The sequence below is a fragment of the Pantherophis guttatus genome, chromosome 2, assembly GCF_059756535.1.
Source record: "Pantherophis guttatus breed Tessera chromosome 2, ASM5975653v1, whole genome shotgun sequence".
Taxonomy (NCBI): Eukaryota; Metazoa; Chordata; class Lepidosauria; order Squamata; family Colubridae; genus Pantherophis; species Pantherophis guttatus.
The window spans coordinates 139,895,081-139,917,853 of NC_142064.1; the positions used below are offsets into that span (position 1 = coordinate 139,895,081).

The window sequence follows — 22,773 nt, forward strand, 5'->3', positions numbered from 1 at the left end:
TGGTGTACAACAGATCGGTGGATGACAATGGTTTTCAGACTGAACACAGTTTGAAATCATGTGGCAATCAGGAGCGCATGGTCTGTAATGCTTTGTAATTTATGTTTGGGTTTTGGTGCCAGTCAAACCAGAGAGATGCAGAACAAGAGTAGTGAAAACCAGGAACCAGCCAAACGACTGCTCACTTATGAGACTGATCAACAAACTATGGCTTAGTGTGAAGTTTGAATGCAATTGCTGACACCATTAATCCTAGACTACCCTGCAAAAATCTAGATAGCAGTAAAGAATTGGAGTTTTCCCTTTCTCAAAGCTACTGTGTAGTTGTAGCCTCGATTTTTGTAACTTGAATCTAATAGCTGTAACAGATCTATTGCATTCACTCACTTTATTTTCTCATGGTCATTTTAACATGCCCGGTTTACACCACTTTGATTAGTGGTTAAGACACCAGGTTGGAAAGCAGGACACAGTGAGTTCTAATCCTCCTTAGGCCCAAGTTCTGCTGAGTGACTTTGGGCCAATCCCTCTTTCTTAGCCCTGGGAAAGAGGCAAGGGAGGAACACTTCCAAACTAGTCAAGAAAATTGCAGGAATGTTTCCAGGTAGGTACCAGGAATTAAAACTAACTCAAAGGCACATTTTATTAAGATGAGGTTGTATCTAAGGGAGGTTGTTGCCCTGATGAGAGAACATGACACTCGGGGACACACACATACTCCCTAGTAGCGGTAGTGCTGTTTCCCACTGACCTGCCAGGAGAACAATTAACTTGCAGCCCTATAAGCATCACCCAGAAGGTGGGCTCAGAATGATGACCCTAGAAAGTGACCCTGGAAACTACCTGGGCAGCCAAGGCACTGTGGCCATGTCAGCCATCCATTGGTGGATCCTTCAGAATGGTATTGTCTCCTGAGAGCTGCACATCTTCAGTGAAGCAACTGTAGAGCCACAGCTTGGCTCCTTCCTGTTAATAGTAAGGGCCAATCCCATCCTCATATTAGTATTTGCTAATTTTGGCCCCAAATCTAGACTACAAATCTTGTGTGTTTTATTTGCTACTGCTTTTTTTTTTTTAATCTCAAAGGAATGTTTATGTGTTTTTCCCCCTAAGGCTCTGCTTCTCAGACCTGGGCTAATTGTTTTCTTCTCTGGATAGCGACACACAAGCCAATCACAACAGGAACATTTAAACTAATTTAAAGGTTTTTTTTAATTACACTGAGTAAAAAGGACTTTCTGATTGGGTAATGTAAGGGAAAAGTTTGGGAAACACTGCCCTATGGAGTCTTTCTGTAATATTTCCAACTTTATATTATCATTAACTGACTAGGATAATCTCTCCTGTCTGTCTTAAAAAATGGTTTCTAGGCACCAGATCATCCTTGTGGCCACCTCTTCCCCTTCCAAACCCTGGCTGGTACTTCTTTTAATTTTGCATAGCAGATGGCCAATTGGCAATGCTGTCCTTTGTTGGCTTATTTAGGAGCATGCTCCACTGAGTCCTTAGTAGGTGTACATAAGATTGCAGCTTGATGGACTTTTGTGCTCTGCATAGAGCAGATTTACTGGCTGCACAGCAGGTGAACAATTTTTTTGTTTTTTGTTTAATCCATTAAACTAGCATGGCCAGAAAGGCAGAATCCAGGGTGCAATTTTGTAGCTGGCAAGCTGCCAAACCCATGGGCCTCTATGCTACTTTCAAATGTCATTTCAGACAGGAATTTATGGTTATGGCCCTGGTAAGGAGTTATCTCCCTCACGTGGAAAATAATCTTGATCTGTGCCACTGAACTGAATTGTTTCAGTATCTTTTTTTTTTCCAACATGATTATCCGAGTAGAGCCTCTCTCTCTTTACATAGGAAACTAAGACATAGGATTTCAACAACATGCAAACGAAGAATGAAAGAGGGCTCACTTCTGAACTTGTTACCATGTGATATTCTGAACCTTGGCCTCAGTGCCCTGGGGTTTGATGAAATATGAACACAATGTTAGAAGGGCTCTCTTTGGCTTCGATTGTCCCATAGCCCTAATACTTAATTGAAGGATGACAGAATTGGCAGTTCTGAAAAGCAATTCATGAAGCCTCTTGCCATGGAATAGAGTGGGCCACTTTGAAAGAGAAAGAAGACGCAAATATAAACATTTGCTTAAAAGCAAGTCAGAGATCCCACAGGCCTGTCTTGTTATCCTGTCCTGTTAACATGATTCAACAAGAGCCACAATGAACTCTAACCATGCTCAAAAACGTCACTCAATCCTAAATCTTGTCATTGGATTTGGAACACCAGATTTTTTTGGGGGGGGGGCAGTATCCTTTTTCCCCCACATTTCTCCTTGCTTGTATTGGCAATGGTTTTTTTTTTTTTTTTTTTTTTTTTGCAGATTTTATACAGCAGCCCCGGAGTGGCTCTGATTAAGCTCCCACCCCATCCTGCCCCCAGCAAGGAGCGCCCCGAAAAGTTATTTTCACAGGCAGAAACTAGGGTTTGAGATGTACAGCCGCAGGACCGTTTCATTAGCCGGGAGAGCGGGACATTGCAAAAACCTGTCGAGACTGGACACACACACACACACACACGCCCAGAAGTAACAAAATTTACTTTTACAGTAATTAGCATTTACTAATACAGTAGCCAATACGGTGACGTCCGTTTCCTCTTAAATACATTCACACCGCAAGAATGCAGTCTCGTCCCTGGCTATTTAGAGCAGCTTTTATTTTTCCTCCTCTGCGTGAGATTCCCCGAAACTCTTAACCAAATGCTTGCCTTTTTGCCCCCACCTGGAGGCGAGCGCTGGGCGGGGACCGGGGTGACAGGAGTGGGGGGGGGGAAGCACACAGACGCGGAATGAACCTGAAAAAGTGAGGGGCTCCCCGTTCCGAAGCCCCCGGACGTGGGGTCCCACCTGTGAGACTGACTTGGAAGGTGCGGGAAAACTCCTTCGCCGACGTGCTGCCCTGCCTGTCTCCCGGCCGTTTTGCCTAAACTTTGGGGGGGGGGGTGGAGGAATAGGGAAGGGGCTTTAATGGCGGTGCTTGGCGAGAGCGGGCGGTCTTCAGCAGAGCCTCAGCGCGCACCTCTCGGCGACCTATCCCCCGCCTGAGCGCCGTTTGGGGGAAGAGCTGGCGGGCGGAGGGCGGGGCCGGCCAGCCGAGGGGTTATAATGCCCGCCGAGGCAGGAGCGCGGCTGCCGCGGCTGGGAATTCAGCGCTCACGGCCATGGGCGGAAAGAAAGTTTGCATCGTGGGCTCCGGCAACTGGTGCGTTGGGGCGGCCGGGCCTGGCGGCGAACAAGGGAAGAGAAAGGGCGGGGAGAAGAGAGAGCGAGAGCGAGAGCGAGAGAGAGAGAGAGCAGCGGGTTCAGAAAAGGAAGGCGGGGGAAGGGTTGGGATTTTGGCTGGGGGCCGTCGTAAACTTGGATCGCGAGAGCGGCGAAGAGTTCTGTGGCGCCTTGAGGGTGGCCGCATTTCTTCTGGGCGTAATCGGCTTTCGCGGATTAGCATTCATGCAACCTGGTGAAGCGGACGCTGGTGACGTTTGTCTTGAGTGTGCCACCAAAGGAGCGCAGGCTCGCTTTGCCGACCCGTCTTGTTTCAGAGAGATGGCGCCCCTGGGACTCTCTCTCTCTCTCTCTCTTTCTCTCTCGCCTGCGGGAAGGGGAGCGGGTAGCCCCCCAATAACCGTCTTGAGAGAGGCAGGCTGCAGGTGTCTTAAGCAGTTCGAATTACGGGGCACACGGAGCAAGGGCTGCTCTCTTACTCCCGTGGTTGCGGGAACATAAAGCACATAACCGGAGTTTTGGGTTTTCTTTTCTCTGCTAAGGCGAATGCCTTGGCTTTTAGGCATTTTGTTGCGAGGTGCTGATGGGTTGAATTAGATCAGGGGACAACGTTTCTTTACATTTCTCTGAAAAAGAAGTTCTAGGTACAGCTTCGAGGCAGGGCAGCTCCCGTTTGCACTTTAAATGCATTCAAGTTCTAGACTTTATTTATTTATTTATTTATTTATTTATTTATTTATTTATTTATTTATTTATTTATTTATTAGTTTGATTTATATGCCGCCCTTCTCCGGAGACTCAGGGCGGCTTACAATGCTTTTAAGCAATAGCTTTCGTACTTTTGTATATACCTGCTTAGTTAGTAGGGCTTTTTGGGGCCCCCTAAGCGGTGTTCTATTTTATACAAAGTCAGCTTATTGCCCCCACAAACCGGGTCCTCATTTTACCTACCTCGGAAGGATGGAAGGCTGAGTCAACCTTGAGCCTGGTGAGAATTGAACTCGCAGTAATTGCAGGCAGCTGGCAGCTAAATACTACTTTAACAGTAGTTTAGTCCACTGCGCCACCAGGCTCTTGTAGTTCTACAGACTTGTAGTTCTATCCAGCAGAATTGGTTTTCCCCCAACCCTTCCAAGTGCCTTCCAGATACGTAAGGGTCTTCTGGGTTGCGACTGCCCTCATCCTGGGTCAGCAGAGCCATTGGCTTCACTAGCGTCGTTCATGAGAGGACAGTGTATTATTGAACAGGTAGTGTTGCCAACCAATAAATCTTTCCATACAGTTTGTAAAACAGAAAATTCTCAAGAATCCTTCAAAGTCATAAGCTACCTAGCTATATCTGGGTGAACTAAGGGTCCCATCTGAGTGGCTTTGACTTTGCTTTCAAGCTGTGTTCTCTCTGCCAGTTGTTCAGTCGTGGCAGTCCAGCTGGATCAGCCTCTTCCCTGAATGGTTTGTCTTTGGTTGCCCTTCAGTTCTGCCAAATTTCAGGTCCTGCATTCTTTAGTAAGCAGAGACAGCACTTAAATCCAACCTGTCTCTCAAGCACCAAACAATCAGCAGCTCTCGTCTCAGTCTTCTTTCCCATCAACACAAAGGATATGTATGTGGAGAGTTGTGGAGACAGCTGCTGTTTGGGTGTAGATAAAAAAAATGTGTGCCTTCTGCTGCTTGAAAACTTTCTCTCAATAATAGTAGAAGTATATGTTTCCAGAGTCCCCTATATAGTTCCTTGATATGGATGGTCCAATGGGATTGGTGCGCTGTTTTTAATTTAGTTTTAAAACTTTGGAGTTTTCTCCCTGTGTAAGGGCTCTGCTGGTGTATTGCAGCAAAAAGAACGGAGACTTTTATGGCATCTGAAAAGCAAATGCACATAATTATAACATTAAAATCTACCCTATCGGATATCTGACCTACTGACTAAGGGTCATCGTTCATGGTCAAAGCAAATTGTCACCAATTCATGAAATATTTGCTTTTTCTTAGTCGTGTTATTTCAATCAGGATCTGATTTTCCACGCAAGACCCACTCAAGCTGGCCATTGCATGATTTCCCAGCTGGTTTTGAGCCATATTATGGGGCCTCCCAGGCTCTGCAGAACTTGTAACTCCCAGCAGCCACAACCAAAATGGATAGCTGGAAGGGCTGCTAAATGGAACAGTACCTCCAGTTGCAAAAAAAAAGTTGAACTTTGAAAACAATTGCAGGGGGTTCGGTCTTTATGTTACGGTCCTCTCCAAGCTGAGACCCTTGCTAGAATTTTGAATAGAATAGAATAGAATAGAATAGAATTTTTTATTGGCCAAGTGTGATTGGACAAACAAGGAATTTGTCTTGGTGCATATGCTCTCAGTGTACATAAAAGATACATTCATCAAGAATCACAAGGTACAACACTTAATGATAGTCATAGGGTACAAATAAGCAATCAGGAAACAATATCAATATAAATTGTATATTTATATTTATAAATTCTGGTCTCCTGATGGAAGAATGTGGGGAAAACATAGCCCAAGGAAGAAAGAGGGTTGCATCTCTGTCTCTCTTCCTGCTGCAGGGGTTCAGCAATTGCCAAGATTGTGGGCAGCAATGCAGCCAGACTGGATATGTTTGACACCACCGTGAAGATGTGGGTGTTTGAAGAAGAGATTGCTGGCCAGAAGCTCACCGAGATCATCAACACACAGCATGAGAACGTCAAGTATTTGCCCGGCCATAAACTTCCGCCCAATGTGGTGGGTTTGGCAAGTTGGAGGGGCAGCAGGAGCTTTTGGGGAACTATGACCTGTGTTAGAGCAAAACATAGATTTTCTCTTAAGGACTGCTTTTCAAATTAGATCATCACTGGGAAGTTTTATTTATATTTACTTTTTTATCTCACAGAAGGCATGACAGTAGTTTAATGATGCTACCAAGGAGAGGAGGATGGAATTGGGCGGGGCATATTTTTCTGCTTTGAACCACTGCATGCACCCTATTTCCCCATATTACCTGGCTTCCCTATGTGTATTAACAATATCTGAAAACTCAGTACAAAGTTTTTCTTTTGTTTCCCTACTAAAAATTGGTGGGAAATTGTGTTTCTGTTGCTTGGGAGATGCTATGTACAACCTCTGAGGGCAGGGGTTATCACAAAACAAAACATATCCTAGGGGTTGGGTGCCCAAGGCCAGTAATATAAAACTTATTTTTTTTAAAAAAATAAAATTTTAAATTACATTAAAATTTAAAAAATGAATGTATACCCCCAACACTGGTCAGAATGGTTTACAACAATGAAAAATAAAGCATATAAAACATAAAAATAAAAAGCAACAAGTTTTTAATAATTAAATCACAATTCATTAATTCATTAAATGTCATGTATGTGCACGCAGACATTAAATAATGAACTTCCTGGCATGCATAATTGACATCGGTTGGGGCATCGCATCTTCAGAACAGGGAAGCCTGGTCCCACATATGATCAAAAGGCTTAGAGATGAAATGTTGAATTGTCCACTAGATCCATCCTTAAAAACTTGCATTGCAGTTTACAAAATGATATTTCACTCTTATTGTGTTTATATTATTGTATTGTCCAGAACCTTAGGAAATGGGCTAACATGAGTTTCAGCCAGCCGATGGGGCCCACTCAAACCATCAAGCAATACCTTTAAGATTTCAGGTGGAGAAAGTAAAATCTTCAACCAACTCTCTGAGGAGATGCTGGGACTGAATATAAAGCTTTGAGATTTAAAAGACATGCTCTATTAATTAGCCATGGTTTCACTCTACATAGTAGACTTCAGATTATCAGATGGACATCTATGAGTGTACACCTTCCGTCTTCCCTCTCAGTGATTTAACCATGTCTCCAAATTACTACTAGCTCTTGTTTAATTACCTGTCATTAATTACAGACATTTTCGTAATGGCAAAACATGCCTTGTAGCTATTGCTGAGAAGTACAAACATCAGCTCGAATCCTAATCAGGCATTGCACTATACATAGAAAAACTCTCTTTTTCAATGTTGTCTATCCTATAATGGCTAAAGGAAGAATTTGAGATATTCCTATCATCTTTAAAATGATAAAATCCTGCTTAAAGCTGCGTAACCTTTAAAACCCCACATTTTAAGAGAAGAACCAAAGCAGATGCTTCACTCTCTCTTAGTTAATTGAAATCTGGGGAGATTTTAAAGTTCTTGGATTTGGCTGGAGTTTGGCCAGGGTCATGGATTTATTCTCCAACTTAAAGTTGAATAAGGGATTTTTTGCCAAAGCATTTCAACTCCTAGTGACTTTTTGAAATCTTTAGTCATTATTATGCAAAATATATAATGATAAATACAATAGGAAGGGTAAAAGAGAGATATTGATTGCAATAAATTTCAGATGACTCAATATTTGTGAGATTTTGACAGTTTTTATTTCTAGTTTATTTTAAATTCCTTTAAAATCAAGCTTTTGCACCCACAATGCAAAGTTTTATGTTGCTGCTGATCCTTGCTTTAAACAGCTGGGTTTTTAAAACTTTTATCTGAATTTTACTTTTTTTATTTTATTGGTTGTGCATGCTTTAATATTGGAACATGCCACAGCCTTTAAGCTTTGGGAAGCTTCAACTAACCAATAATAGAAAATTGCTTAAGAAAGGAAAAATGAAGTTAAGCTATTTAGGAATGTCAAAGTATTTATTCTATCTACTTCAGTCTTCTGTGCCTTCTTAGAGTGTTGGATTATAGTTTCCATTAGTATACTAACTGAAACTTGGGGGTAGGTTTTGTTTTTTATTTTGTTTTCGGGGTGTGATAGCCTTTGAGTCAGTCTCAACTGCTGGCAACTGCCTGGAATTGTCCCTGCAGTTTTCTTGGCAAGGTTTTTCAGAAGTGTTTTTCTTGGCTTCCCTCCTAGGAGAGAAAGAGACTGGCTCAAGGTTACGCAGCTTGCTTTGTGCCACCCAGCAGGACTAGAACTCACAGCCCCCCTTCCTCTCCCCCGATGTCTAGTCTGGTATCTTAACCACTAGCCAGTTTGGTGCACTGGTTAAGACTTCAGTCTAGAAACTGGGAGAGGTTGAGTACAAGTCCAACCTTACGTACAAAGGCAGTTGGGTAACTTTGAGCCACTTACTTTTTCTTAGCCCTAGGAAAGTTTGCCAGTCTAGGGAGTCTCAAAAATTAGACCCGTTCTGTCTCAGGGCATCCTTCTTCACTTCTTCTCTGCTGTTAAAAGGCTTCTGGTGAACTCCTACCCAAGCTCACCTTCTGCAGTGGGGACTTGGCTTTGCCAGGAGCACAGCCTTAGATGGTTAGCCCCACCACGGTTGTAACTTTCTCTAAAAGCAATGCATGCGGGGTCCCCACTTTTGTTCTTGCAAGAGTATGCAGAAAAAAAAAGGACTCTCTCAGATGGGCTTTCATGCTGTTGCTTTCATTCCCTTCCTTTAAACTTACAGCGGTCCTGCTTGATTTTTTTTTTTTTTTTAATACGAGCTGGTTTTGGCCATTTTAATATTTTGCTTTATTGAGGCGAGCTGCAATTTTGTTAAAAAAAATAATGAACAGAAATTTACAAGTAACATGAAAATAAAAAGATGGGGATGGGGATCACCTACCCTGTCCCCATCCCAAAATCCTTTTAACACGCCTTGGCAATAGCAAAGCACACTCGAGCCTCTTCCAGCAAAAGGAAGATCCGGGAAGATGTTGCCTTGGTAACAAAAGTAATAAATAAACCTGTCACTGCTTAGCAATTAATTTGGTTTCCTGGAGCTTAGCAGAGTGTCAAGGAAGCCCACTTGCTAGAGGAAGGCATTACAGCCATCTAAGCTTTTGCAACAAAAGGCCATTGTCTACCTGCTTTTCTGAGTGTTCCAGTTCCGTGTTCTAGCTTTTGTATTGATAAATTGGGGCAGAACATAAATATTGCATTCAGTCCTCGGGAAAAACATTCCTGCCAAAAACGATGGAGAGCCAACATAGCCAATACTAAGCTAATAGGTTGGATCTGTTGATGGTAATAAATGTTACCAGTGACATGAAGGACATCAAATTAGGAAGGGCAAACACAGGAAAGGCTTTTCCGTTCTTCCTATTTCTTAAGTTGGATTTGCACCCTAGGACTCCTTTCAGCATCCCAGTAACATGTCTCTGAAAGCTCTCCAGCCTATCAGTATCCTGTCCTAGCTTGGGGGATAGAACTGGCTGGAATGGATGTCATGTCAGATTTGTTCTAGAATTCCAGCATGCCATTCATTCTTAGCAATCTGGATAAAGTGGTCTGGCCACTAAACTGCTGAAAGGAGTTGCAGATGTTGCCAGTGCCTCCAACACTGCCTGTGTTCTTCTATGGGCCCAATTCCTTTTGGGACTCAAGTCTTTGGGATGACATGACCAGAATGCTGTGGCTTTCAAGGAGGATCAGGCTAAGAAACAAGTGTCTAGCATTTATGTCTTCCAACATGTGAGCAACAGCCAATGAAATATTCAAGCATAATCCACTGGAGCTGCTTTCTGGCTTGAGGCTTTCAATTTTGTTGAGCTCCCTGCTATTCATTACTATGACAAGTAGGCACATAATGACTGCAGGCAAGTTGTGTAAATATATAGTTTGCATTATTTCCACAGGCCAGCATTCAAAAGCAATAAGGGTTTCATGAATATTTTGAGTGTATGCAAGTGTCCACCAGATGAGTCCATTTTTAGTTCCCTCTCTACATCTGAATGAAAGCAGAGTTCCTTCCTGGCCCAACAAGCTGACTTCTTTTTCCTGGCTCCTAAATTGCTGCAGGTTGCTGTGCCTGATATATTAAAAGCTTCCGCTGATGCAGACATCCTCATTTTTGTGGTGCCCCACCAATTCATCGGGAAGCTCTGCGAACAGATGAAGGGACATATCAAGAAAGAAGCAATAGGCATCTCGCTCATCAAGGTGTGAGTGTGGCTGGGGTCAGGGTTGGGGGGATTAGCTGGTATGACCTTCGAAAGGAGTAATTGGAAGATTTGGCCAGGCTTTGCTGGGAGGGCATTTCACCAGTGGTGGGTTGCTACCAGTTCGTCCCGGTTTGGGCAAACTGGTAGCAGCAGCGGCAGGAGGCTCCGCCCACCTGCCCAAACATCATCAAATATGCTCTGTGCATGCGCGAGCGAACCGGTAGCAAAGGTAAGTGAAACCCACCACTGCATTTCGCTACCATGTGAACGGATAGAATGAGGGCGATATTTGCAGTTACATATAGTTTAGTAAGGATGCTCTTTTATTAGAGAGCTTGACCTGACTTAGCCACATGGTTCTGCCCTGAGCTCTGATCTCCAGTTCATGAAGGAAACATGAAGTTCCATCACCTCTCTGAGCATACGGCAAAGACACAATCTTCTTAGTAAAATGTCTATTTTAATTCCTTCACATGGAAAGGAAGAATGGCTAGAACCAGAACCATTTCTGCAGTCTCTTTCCTCTCCCACAATTAAATTGCTAACAGTCGCATGGTTAAACAGGAGGAGCTAATTTGTTTTAATGATTTAATTGTATTGATTTAAAATATTTCTATTCTGTTACGCTGGTGTGTGTTTCCTGCCAGATTAATTAGATTGCATTTATATGCAGTAATATAAATTATGGCACAATTCCAGAAACTATTCAGCTAGGCTACCACGAGCTCCGAAATGCCAAGGTAGATGAAAATACTTTCAGCATACCAATTTGGTGCAATGTTTAGTTTATTTTGGAAACGAATAAAGGTAACTTAAACATTGCAAATTAGAAGGAACCATCCCTTTACAATTAAACCAGAAAAGTCATTTTTGGTTCTCAGCAGTCACTTATCCACATCAGTTAATGGATGGCTCTGGATAGCTCAAATCTGACTCCTACTCTTTTCCAATGGGTTTATTATAGTGTATGCTACTATAAACCATTTAATCAGTAAATAGGGTGCTGTTCTTGATAGGCAGTCACATCAACATAGTCAAAGAATGTGAAAGTTGTGAACAGTGAGCTCAAGTGGCCACAAAATGTGAAAAGAGGAATCAGTTTCAAGCAGAGTGAGGGTCTACTTGTTATATTTAGTGGCATCCTAGTGAATGATATGATTTAGTGGCATCCTAGTGAATGATATGATAAGAAATGAACTACCTTTACAATCCTACATTAACAGAGTGCCTAGGAATGTACTTAAGTCCTGGCTGAATCTTACTGCTGGAATGGCACTGAGCTCAGTCAAGCAGAGCTATTGCGGAGTCCTTAGTCGAATTAATTGATTTGACATGACTGGTATGTTTGGCTTGCAGGGTGTGGACGAAGGTCCTGACGGGCTGAAGCTGATCTCAGACATCATCCGTGAGCAGCTAAGCATTGAAATGAGTGTGCTGATGGGAGCCAACATAGCTAATGAAGTGGCAGAGGAGAAGTTCTGTGAAACCACCATTGGTAATGGACTTGAGTTTATGATTCATATGGAAACTGGAGACAAGCTGAAGATCAGTTCTCCAGACATGGGCTTTAAATGTTATGCTACACTCATAGGATGTTCCTCCACCCTTCATTGCAGGTTTTATTATTGGGACACTGTTGTAACAAAGAGCAGTTCCACCCAAACATATTACTGGCTGCTTCTGGGAAAGGAAGTTGGCCACATACCATCCCATACATTAAAGATGTACTTTTAACTCTCCCATTGAGATGGCACTAGTTCCATCATTCCTCCTGTGAGTAGCAATAGCAATAGCATTTAGACTTATATACTGCTTCACAGTGCTTTCCAGCCCTCTCTAAGTGGTTTACAGTGTCTGCATATTCCCCCCCCCCAACAAATGGTCCTCATTTTACCAACTTCGGATGGAGGGAAGGATGAGTCAACCTTGAGCCAGTGAGAATTGAACTCCTGGAGTGAGCAGTAAGTGGTAGGATAGGGGAAGCCACCTTGCAATTTCATAAAGCACTTGTCTTCTCCTAGTAGGGAAGATTTACACCAGCTGAGCCAACAGATTGGAAAACAAGTAACACACAGAGTGTTCCCCCATGGTCTAGTGCTTTGTTTTGCTTTCTTAAAGGGAAAGGAACCAGGCATAGTTCAAATAAAGAGAGACATTCTCAGACTAGTTAGCAGGTAGGGAAAAGACCCGTTACAGGCTCAGTCTATGTTAGATTAGACCTGCAATCTAGAGAGATTCCCCCATTCTTGCTAAGACATAGTCAGGGGCTGTGCAGAGATGCACTTCCATTCTTCTGTCACTCATGTTCCTCCTCATTTTTGCTGGCATGCAGGCATCCAAATATGTTGCATAGCAGCTAGAAAGCAAATGACAGCAACAGGTTGGGAGCCGGACAGCTCTGGACACCTTCTCTCTTACTACGTATCTGATATCAGGGGGAGGCAGTAGTAATATTAGACCCAGCCATGAGACCTTACACCGCTGCATACGCATTTTCCACAACCAGTTTGATCACACTGCGAGATCCTGTTGCATGATTGCCACAGCAAATCCCGAGGCACCACAGTGCAATGCAATGCAATACAATTTTCAGAGTCATATTTAGGCTGGTTGCAGCTCCCCCTCCCCCAACAAAGACTTGTAGCACCTTCAGGATTAACAAAGATTCATTGTTCACCCAAATGCCCTTCTGCCGAACCATTCCCCATTATAAAGCAAATGTTGATATTTGTTTGGATTTTCTCCTTAAATGTCTATGGAGATTCTCAGTCATCCAGGTCAGAGGCGGGTTCCCAATCCCATTGTTACCAGTTTGCTTGTGCGTGCACGCAGCACTTCTGCGCATGCGGGTGGGTGGGCGGAGCCTCCTGCCGCGGCCGCTACTGGTTCGCCCAATCCGGTGCGAACCGGTAGCAATCTAGGTCATGGTTGTCCCAAAGGTGCTTTTTTAAGAGGCAACTGGACTTTCTGGTTTTTCTTTGAAGATGTTTTGTTTCTCATCCAAGAAGCTTCTTCAGCTCTGAAGAACCTGAAGAAGCTTCAGTTCAGTCGCCTCTTGAAAAAGCACATTTGGGATATGTATGGCAGTATTAACCTTTTCACCACTTGTGTTGGTTGTGCTATATTGGGCTGAGCGGTCAGGCACTTTTTGATAAAGTTGCACGGGTTTCCATCCATTTTATTGGAAGATGTTTTATAGAATATCTATTTCCTTACATCACAACCAACACAAGGATGGTGTGAAAAGGATAAAGCCCTCCGAAACATCCTATGTAAACCAAAAGACCAGCAGCCCCAAAAGAAAAGACAGGAGTCATCTACAACATACAGTTAAGAATTATAGCAGCCACTATGTAGGACAAACAGGTGTATCCATGAACATCAACTAGCAGTTAGAACACATGACGAAAACTCCTTAATTTCATAACACATGGATAGACTTAACCATAGTTTGAAACCATAGTTTCAATGAGGACCCGGATTGTGGGGGCAATAAGCTGACTTTGTATAAAAAGAACACTGCTTGGGGGGGGCCGAAAGCCCTATTAAGCAGGTATATACAAAAGTATGAAGGCTATTGCTTAACGCATTGTAAGCCGCCCTGAGTCTCTGGAGAAGGGCGGCATATAAATTGAACCAATAAATAAACAATAAATAAATAAACTGGGAAACAGAAAGCATCCTAGATCAAGCCAAATCCAAAAATGCTAGAGAATTCCTGGAAACCTGGCACTCAGACAAATCAGCCATCAACAGGCACATAGAGATAAAGAACATCTATGTTATCAGCTGGTGGGAAAGTATCATGGTGGAGGTGGTTGATACATTAACAATAGATCCCACCTCCTCTCATCCTACTCCTACCCTCCCCTTCTTCTAATTGGGGTGCAGTATTTGGATCCTCACAGTATTATATCTTTATTTTTTAGCTTTTTGTAAATATAGGTTTTATCTTTCTAAGATTGTAAGCCACCAGGGGTAACCCTGTGGTAAGAGAAATTTTACAAATAAATAAATAAACCAACTGATTCTTTTAGGCTGCAAGAACCTACCGCATGGACAGATTCTGAAGGAACTGATGCAGACACCCAACTTCCGAATTACAGTGGTACAGGAAGCGGACACAGTAGAGCTCTGTGGTGCTCTCAAGGTATAGGAATTAATTTCTCCCTTCTGAGGACAGAGGAATGGCCAGAAGCAAATCTCAACCTATTATTCAGGAGGAGTTTGGTTAAGGCCATTTTTTTCTCTACCATGGCCGGAGATGGTAGGGGGCAGAGGGAAGCTGGTGCAGATACAAGATTAACTAGAATGTGAGCTTTTCAAACACAATGCCATCTCAGTGGACTCATTTGTAACTTTGCTTTGGCCACCAAAGTTTGCTATGTTGAATTGATCTGCAAAGCTAGCTAAGTACCAAACCTTTCCTGGTTATCAACACTTTGCATCCCGTCTTTCTTTCAGAACGTGGTGGCTGTTGGAGCTGGGTTCTGTGATGGGTTGGGCTTTGGAGACAACACCAAGGCCGCTGTTATTCGTCTGGGCCTGATGGAGATGATTGCCTTTGCCAAGCTCTTCTGCAAGGGACCTGTCACATGTTCCACCTTCCTAGAGAGTTGTGGGGTTGCTGATCTAATTACCACGTGTTATGGAGGCCGTAACCGTAAAGTAGCCGAGGCGTTTGCCAAGACTGGCAAGGTAAGCAAGTCAAGCCATCAAGGTCATTTTATGATTCACTAGTAAGATATGACTACATAAGTCATAGTTTCTGGAATAAATCACTGTTGGTTGAGCCCACCCCAAAATGTCTGAGGCAGCAATTGTATCAGGGAGGGAGTGCTGGTAAATGCGCCAAGATTTATTTGGACATTTGACACAATTCCATCGCACACCTCGTTATGTTCACTGCCACCTTTCCAGGTGTCCTAATTTCTGCTAGTATGTGAGGGGGCAAATCAATTCCTTCTACAACCTTTTCTCTTCTCTTTGGAATGACTGTATCACTAGTGTGGCATAGCTTGTGGGGACAGATGCATTAATCTAGTTCAGTGATGGTTAACCTTTGCAGCTGGAGCGTGTGCCAGAGTGCCGGAACTCGGAAGAGAGCAGCTGGCCGGTGCGCATGTGTGCAACAGAACCTGGGAGAGCAGCTGGCAAGGGCGTGCGTGCCCACAGAGAGGGCTCTGCGTGTCATCTCTGGCACGCGTGCCATAGGTTCGCCATCACAGATCTAGTTGAATCATTTCACCAAGTGCAGCAACATCTCAGAGAACTGGCATGGACAGATTCTGAAGGAACAGGCCTATTTCTAAATGGGGTTTTTGAAGGATGAACTTATATAATAGTCTAGAAGCAGAATGTGATACCTTGTTCGAACAGCAATGTTTGAAAAATAGTTGAGACTCTTGAGGGCTTTGCCTAACTATAGGGAAAGGCATAATAGTTCAGCTCACTTAAAAATGAAAAACTATATGAGAGGAACAACTGGAATTATTAGGAGGTGGAAACACACAATGGGAAACAAAAGGAACTTGAAAAGGGCATCTAGAATTGAAGGGCTTTGGATTTAAAGGCACAAAGGCCAGAAAGGATATACTATAGCAACTGAGAACACCTCAACAGATTCCAGTTAGTTAGGTAGGTAGGTAGTAGGTAGGTAGGTAGATATATGTATGAAACTCAGTGGCTGCCAAAGAGTAATCATGGCTGAAGTGGAGCTTTTTCTCCCTTGCAGTTTGCAAGTATTTCCTGAGCATAATTCAGAAAGAGATTCTTCCTGCAGTACTGGCTCTGCAAAGATATCGATACATTTTGCCAAGGGCCTTGGGAATATATAATTAATTGTTGCAGTGTTCTGATTGCAACATTGAGGATTTCACAAAAGCTAGTATTTATGTCAAATTTGAATTGCAAAGGTCAAGGCCTGGAACTGGATTGCAAGGTCAGTAAAATTGGGCTGAAAGAAGCCTGACATCAGAAGTGGCTGAAAAGCACAGAAAGAGTAAATACCTTGGTTTCAGGCAGCAAGGCTGTTAGTGAACCAATATGTGGTGGCATAACGTAAGCTTCTTTGCAGTGCTGCATTAGTTGGAAAGTGCCAAAAAGGGAGCACCATGCACGCATGCTCGTCATAGCCACAACCAGAAAGAAGAGCTGCCCAGAGGGCATGTGCACGCTGGATTAGGTACTTCCGGTTTCCGGCATGCACATGTGTGCCAACCAGCAAGTCTTCCGGTTACTGCTGAGCATTTGTACGCGTCGATCAGCTGGCTGCCATGCATGCTCATACTGGAAAACAGAAGACCAGCTCTTCCTGTTTCCGGTACTGCCACACGCACAAAGGCCAGCTGATCATTGCGTGTGCATACGTGTCAGAAGAGGAACGGGTAATGCCACACGGACCAGGCGACATGGCTCCATGTGCCTCTTCAGGCACGTGTGCCATAGGTTCACCATCACAGGCATAGAGGAACTTCTGCAATATTGTGAGAAAGGAATCCTGTATCATATCTCCTGAAACTATAAGGGGTACAACTTGAGTTCATCCTCTTTGATCTGGTCCCAAATGAGAAGTAATTCTAAACTCCGGCCTTGGAGAGCATTGACTAATTTCATGAACATTATTTTTAAACTCCAAAATAGAAACATTGATCTGCTATAAAGCAACAATGTGCAATCTGGGTGGCTGGAGACCACGTGTATTAATTTTTGAAGAGAAGGAAACCTGCACTGAGGAGATGATGATGAGGTCAGTGGGGCTAGTTTATGCATCTAGGTGGGAATAGGATTTCTTTTTTTACCGTGCCTGCATATTTAAATTATGTTAAGACTATTTTAGGATGATGCAATTTTCATGAGTTTCCTGTGCAGGGACTGGGGCGGTGGTACACATGCACTAAATTATACTTACAGTTCTGTGTAACCCCAACTTTTAGGTTGACCACTCTAAGAAAAGTTATCCATTAATGTTTGTCTTATGTTTTACTACTGCTACAACTTTTCACAACCAATCCTGGAAATCATGGTCACCAAGGATGCCAAAACCTGTACTCTAGTGTTCTCTAGATCAGGGGACTTCAAATTTGACAACTTTTAAGACCTGTGGACTTCAACTCCCAGGAATTCTGGGTGTTGAAGTCCACAAGTCTTAAAGTTGCCAAATTTGGAGACCCCTGATCCAGATCATATATGCAAGCATAGTTTTTTTATTATAAAACCATAGGCTGCAGGATGCCCCTAAGGAGAAACGAAGACATGTGGAGTTTAGGTTTGTCCAAAGCAAAGTAAGCAACTGTAAATTTTTCACTTAGGGAGTCACCAAAGGAGGCTCAATAAAAGCTACTTGGAATATCCAGTCCATCACTCACAAGTGGGGCTTTATCTTGTATTTCACAGTCTATCGAGCAACTGGAAAATGAGATGCTCCATGGACAGAAACTGCAGGGTCCTCAGACATCAGCAGAGCTGCATCACATTCTGAAGCACAGGAATCTGACAGACAAGTGAGTTCAGCAGCCTTCCTTCCCATTTCGCTTGGCATCAGTAACTGGGCTATGCTGACACCTTGCAAATTTGTGTGATGCTTGGTAAGAGTGGCTGGCCAGTTTGTAGAATGGTTAGCCAGTTAAACAATATGTGATTAGCAACTACCAGCTCTTTAGTCGATTAGTCAATCATTTAGGACATTAGCATTAGATTATAGATACCCAGACTATCTTGATTAATAAACAAAAGTTGTTACTTCTGTATAGAAGGAAATGTCATCCTGGTTTATTTACTATAACTGTATTTACCTGAAAGAAAATCTAGTGTTTTCCCCCCCAAAAATAACTCTGTAATGAAAAATAATTTTGTTCATTCTGTCTAGCCTTTCTTGTGGGATGGAACATTTAAGAAAGGTTCTCTTTTGGTCTCTTTTTAATCATTTTTCATCCGTTTGTTACCTGTATCTTTTCCCTTGCAGATTCCCACTCTTCACCGCTGTCTATGAGATCTGCTACAAAAACAAACCTGTTTCTGAGTTTATTACATGTCTTCAGGCCCACCCTGAACACTTGTGACTGCCTTTAACTTCTCTCCAGCAAGAAGCAGAAAGATCTCTCTCCCCACCAGACTGCCACCCTAACAAGGGAAAGGAACCAAGAACAACCATGGCAGTCTAAAGCAAAGCATGTTGCGTGGCATCCAATGCTCACCAGCCATAGAACTCTGGATCAAAGGAGGAGATTCCTATCCTTTTCCAGGCCTGACTTTGGTATCTGCTGAATTGTCTAGGCTGACAATCCTGCCTGTCTCATTAGCTCTCAGTTCTTGTTAGAGTAAATCTCCTCCTTCCTCTCGTAATATCCACAGCAGCTTTGGCCCTTACCTTCTCTCTTAAAGAAACGTTTCCTTGCCCTGCCTCATCTCTGCTCCATTTCTCTGACCTGAGTTTAACTGGGTTCAAACTGGATTCTTGATAGTTTTACTTGGCTAAAAAGTCTGTTAAAACCATGGAATAAATTCTTATTTTGCGCCTCAGATCAGAAGTACTGTACCAGCCATATTTAACACTAAAAGCTAATTCCAGGGTCCTTTTTTTCAAGACAAGGCGCAAAATCTCAGTATTCTTGATATCCATCGGTATGGGAAAGCTCATCGTGAATGGGAATCTTGTTATTTTGAAGAATAAATCTTGAAATGAGAAATGTTTTGATTCCTGGCCTCTGGACTATACACAGGCCAAGATTGAGGGGATGATACTAAACTCTCAACAGTATGGATTTTGAAAGTGAAAGAGGAAGAATCAACATAGAAGGAATATTTCAACACTAGAATTGTAGTTCATCTTTATACAGGAGCTTAAACTGTCTTTTACATGAGAAGTTAAGAAAGTGAAGGAGATGCATTTGTAATACAGATACAAGATTCTGGCAAGTAAATTGATGCCCTCTTCAGTCATGTGTAAATATCCTTAACATGTATTCTTGGAGGCTGAGATCATATTTGAGAATATCCTATTAAATACAGTTAAGTCTTAAGAATTTACTGTACTTGCTATACTTACTGCATTTGGTAGCACCCAGTATCAGGGATCTTCCGATTTACTGTAGTTAATCAAAATGGTAATGCTGTCCCTTCAGAGATTTCCAGACCCTTTCCTTCTTTCTGCACTTGCTATAAAATGGAGATTCTCATGATTGCAAGATCAGAACAAAAGAGAACACGAAGTCCCTGGATACCGTACTTTGTGCCAGAAAAGTTCTCAGGGCAGAAGCTTTTAGGCTCCAGACTTGGCACTGAGAGAATAGAAGGTGGATTTCCTAATGGCAGAAGGCTTTCCCACCATTTTTGCTAGATGTCTTTCCCCTTTCTGAAGTGACCTTTTCGGTCCTGCCTGTCTCCCAATAGCAATTTAATCTGCTGATGGGGCAGAAGTCATGCCTTTTATTGGACACTCAAGACACTCTTTGACCTTTTTAATCAGTCAGTTAAAATAATTAAAGGGGAGGGAGGAGAATATTTGTGGCCTCACAATTTCCGCCAGAGTGGATTCATACGATCCATGGAACTTCATGAATTCATACAAGTCATATGATTCTAGGAACTGCTCTAAAATGACTGTAATTGAAAGCACAATTATTATATATTTTGTAAAAAATAAATTCCACACACACACCCCAGGGAAAATCAGGGAAAACCCTGTACGTGAGGGTATGAAATAATATAACATCATGCTATGAAAACTTAGTTTGGATTATCAAATGAAACAAACAAAATGTTTAAAGGTTAGGATATTTATGTAGTTACTTACCAAGGACATCTAAATTATATTAAAATAACCAAAATATCTCTCCAAGGCATGTCACAACTTTTGAGCACCCTTCATGTTTGGAAATTGAAAGTTTAAAAATTTGACAGGCCCTAAATTCTTATAACACTGCCAAAGAGCCATAACCATGCTAGAGGGACTTCTTCCAAGTTATCCTCAGTGTTATCTCAAAATTTATTCCTCCCCCTCCCCCAAAGAAAAAGACAACAGATAGTTACAGTCAAGTAATTAGTTTGAGGAGGACCTCCTGTCAAATGAATAATTTCAGCCATGCTTTTTCAGCAAGATGGTCTACAGAGGACTATCTTAGGGCATTTTGAATTTCAGCCTGTTTTCTCTCGTTCTTCTGGTTTAGCAAAAGGACAAGGCGCACTTCTGCATAGCAAATTTTTGTAGGGAACCACTAAGGGACTCTCCACATCAAGAACAAACACACAGCCCTGGTGAATTATTTTTCCAAATGGCATTTAAAAGCAAGTCTTGGCAACATATTCATTATGCAGCTCAGAAAACGTACATGGGATTTTCCCAGAACCATAAAAACAGTCCTCGCCCCAAGAGTTTCTTATCAAAATTTCAAAAACACTAAATGGAAAACGTGTGCTTCTACTGACACATTTAACAAAATAGACATTTTTTTAAAAAAAATACCAAATTTCTCTGCATGCCAACTGTTCTTGGGTCTTCAGTATGTACTGAAGAATATTGCAGCCAATTAGCTTATGAAATATGATCAACCAAATGTCCTTTTTATATGAAACTTGAACAACTTGGTTATTATTCAAAGGAAGTAACCTTAAACATATCTTAGGTGAAAATACCATTTCTACACTGGCTTCAGTGTAGACATCAACCAGATTAGTAAACTTTAGCTACGGTATATATCCAGAATCTGACCTTCCTGAACATTATAGAATACAATGTGTGAATTTTTTTTTCCAAATGGCAAAATCATTTAGTTAGGTATCTCAGGCTTTGGACAATTTAGAAATATGTGATTAATGTCTGTAATATTTCCAGCCATGCTCACAAATGACTTATCCGATTGATGTTTGTTATAATTGTCTTGAACAAGGCACCAGGAATATCATGCAAGTATTTAGGGCTGTCAGTTGGAAAGGGATCTTTCTACTAAAATTATCCATATGGAGCAGGGATTTAAGATATAAGTATATGTTTCTGAACCACTCAATGATAAATTCCCAAATTCTTTTGGGACCTACTGCTTATGAAAGCTATAGATTTGCTTTTTAATCTGACAATTCTAACTGGTTTTCAATTGTACCAGTAGTTGGGGGGAAATTATCTTAATGCTGACCACAGCTGAGAAATAACACTTACTTAAGAGAAATGATGAACTGCCCAAACAGAGAAAGCTGTGCTCTGAAATGCTCCTAGGTCTAGATAGCAATTCTCCTGCCCTTTGCTGTTGCTATAAAAAGTTCCCTTTGCCATTTGGAGTTATGTTCTGCCAGCACAGCAGTCTGTTAAAGGCTGTTCTCAGTCTTTGGGGTGGGGGTAGGGGGACAGACAGTGTAAGCTAGACAATCCAGTATTTGTTGAACTTGGGAGGATAAAGACACCAGAGTTAGATCCCTTCTTTCTCAGAGAAGCCGACAGTTCTCAGAATCTGCAAATGATAATTTAATCAAGCAAAAAACTGCATCACAAAGCTACATATTTTTAGAAGGTGTGGATCTGTTTAATGAAAGACAGTGTTGAGAAGACAAAATTACCCTCTTTCACTGTTTCCAAGGTGAAGAATATGTAAAACTGTCTTTTTTTTTAAAAAAAGCAAGCATCTTGCTAGAACAGATCCAGAGAAGCGTGCATAAACAAGCATAAATAGATCTTGTTCTGTCAACACATAATTAAAAATATCCTTACACTTCCATGACAGTTCCTTGGTGACAGAAGTGAGATAATTAATACAAGGCACATGAGCAAAACTACATGCTCCGAATTATGAATGTAGGCCTCAAGTTTTTGAGATGTAGTGTCTCTCAGTATGCATGTAATTTCAAGACTTCTTCCATGGTATCTAGAAAGAGATGGGGCGGTCCAGAGACGGGTTGTTGCAGCAAACTAATGTTACCAATCTTCTTTCCAAACCACCATGTCCCTTTCATATATGTCACTGAGCTGAAAGGCTATGCCTCTCAGCTGCTAGAGTAGTATTGAATGGCTCTGGAATGGCAAAAAAAAATCAAGCTTTTAGGGTAGCTATAGATAGTCCTTGCTTAACAATGATAACTGGAACTAGAAATTCCATCGCTAAGCAATGTGATTGTAAAGTGTGAGGTCACATGATGACATTGCTTAGCAACAGCAGTCCTGCCACTCCCTTTTGTGGTGCTTGAGCAAGCCCATCCTCACAACTTCCACAAGCAAAATCAATGGGGAAGCCAGTGGGAAACTGCAAGTCCTAGGTGGCTTGCAAACAGGCTAGAGGGCAAATAGGTGGCTGCTGCCGGGTGCGGGAGCATGTAGAAAGGAAAGATTCAAAGATTCAATAAAGAAAAAGAGTGCCAGGAATAGGATATTGTAAAAGAAATTAAAATAATTATGTACAAATGATGATCATGTGACTGTGGGACACTGTGGATATCATAGATGCACACTGGTTGCCAAATATCTGTATCCTGTGACTTCAGTGACACTTAGACAACTGCAACTTGAAGGATCGGTCATAAATCTCCTTTTTCAGAGCTGTCATAACTTTGAATAATCACTGAACGAGCGGTTGGCAAG

General features: G+C 42.2%; 1 protein-coding gene across 1 annotated transcript; it reads left to right on the forward strand.

Moving 5' to 3' along the window:
- Positions 1 to 2,929: 2,929 nt before the first annotated feature.
- Positions 2,930 to 19,234, forward strand: GPD1 (glycerol-3-phosphate dehydrogenase 1). Its single transcript, XM_034412426.3, has 8 exons — positions 2,930 to 3,269; positions 5,851 to 6,028; positions 10,069 to 10,209; positions 11,568 to 11,706; positions 14,249 to 14,361; positions 14,676 to 14,909; positions 17,607 to 17,713; positions 18,175 to 19,234. The coding sequence occupies exons 1-8, from the start codon at positions 3,229 to 3,231 to the stop codon at positions 18,269 to 18,271; spliced, it is 1,050 nt and encodes a 349-aa protein (XP_034268317.2). The 5' UTR covers positions 2,930 to 3,228; the 3' UTR covers positions 18,272 to 19,234.
- Positions 19,235 to 22,773: the final 3,539 nt, after the last annotated feature.

Coding starts and splice junctions, on each gene's coding strand:
- GPD1 (XM_034412426.3), top strand. CDS start 3,229: ATGGGCGGAAAGAAAGTTTGCATCGTGGGCTCCGGCAACTG. Junction 3,270..5,850: donor ATCGTGGGCTCCGGCAACTG/GTGCGTTGGGGC, acceptor TTCCTGCTGCAG/GGGTTCAGCAATTGCCAAGA. Junction 17,714..18,174: donor CACAGGAATCTGACAGACAA/GTGAGTTCAGCA, acceptor TTTCCCTTGCAG/ATTCCCACTCTTCACCGCTG.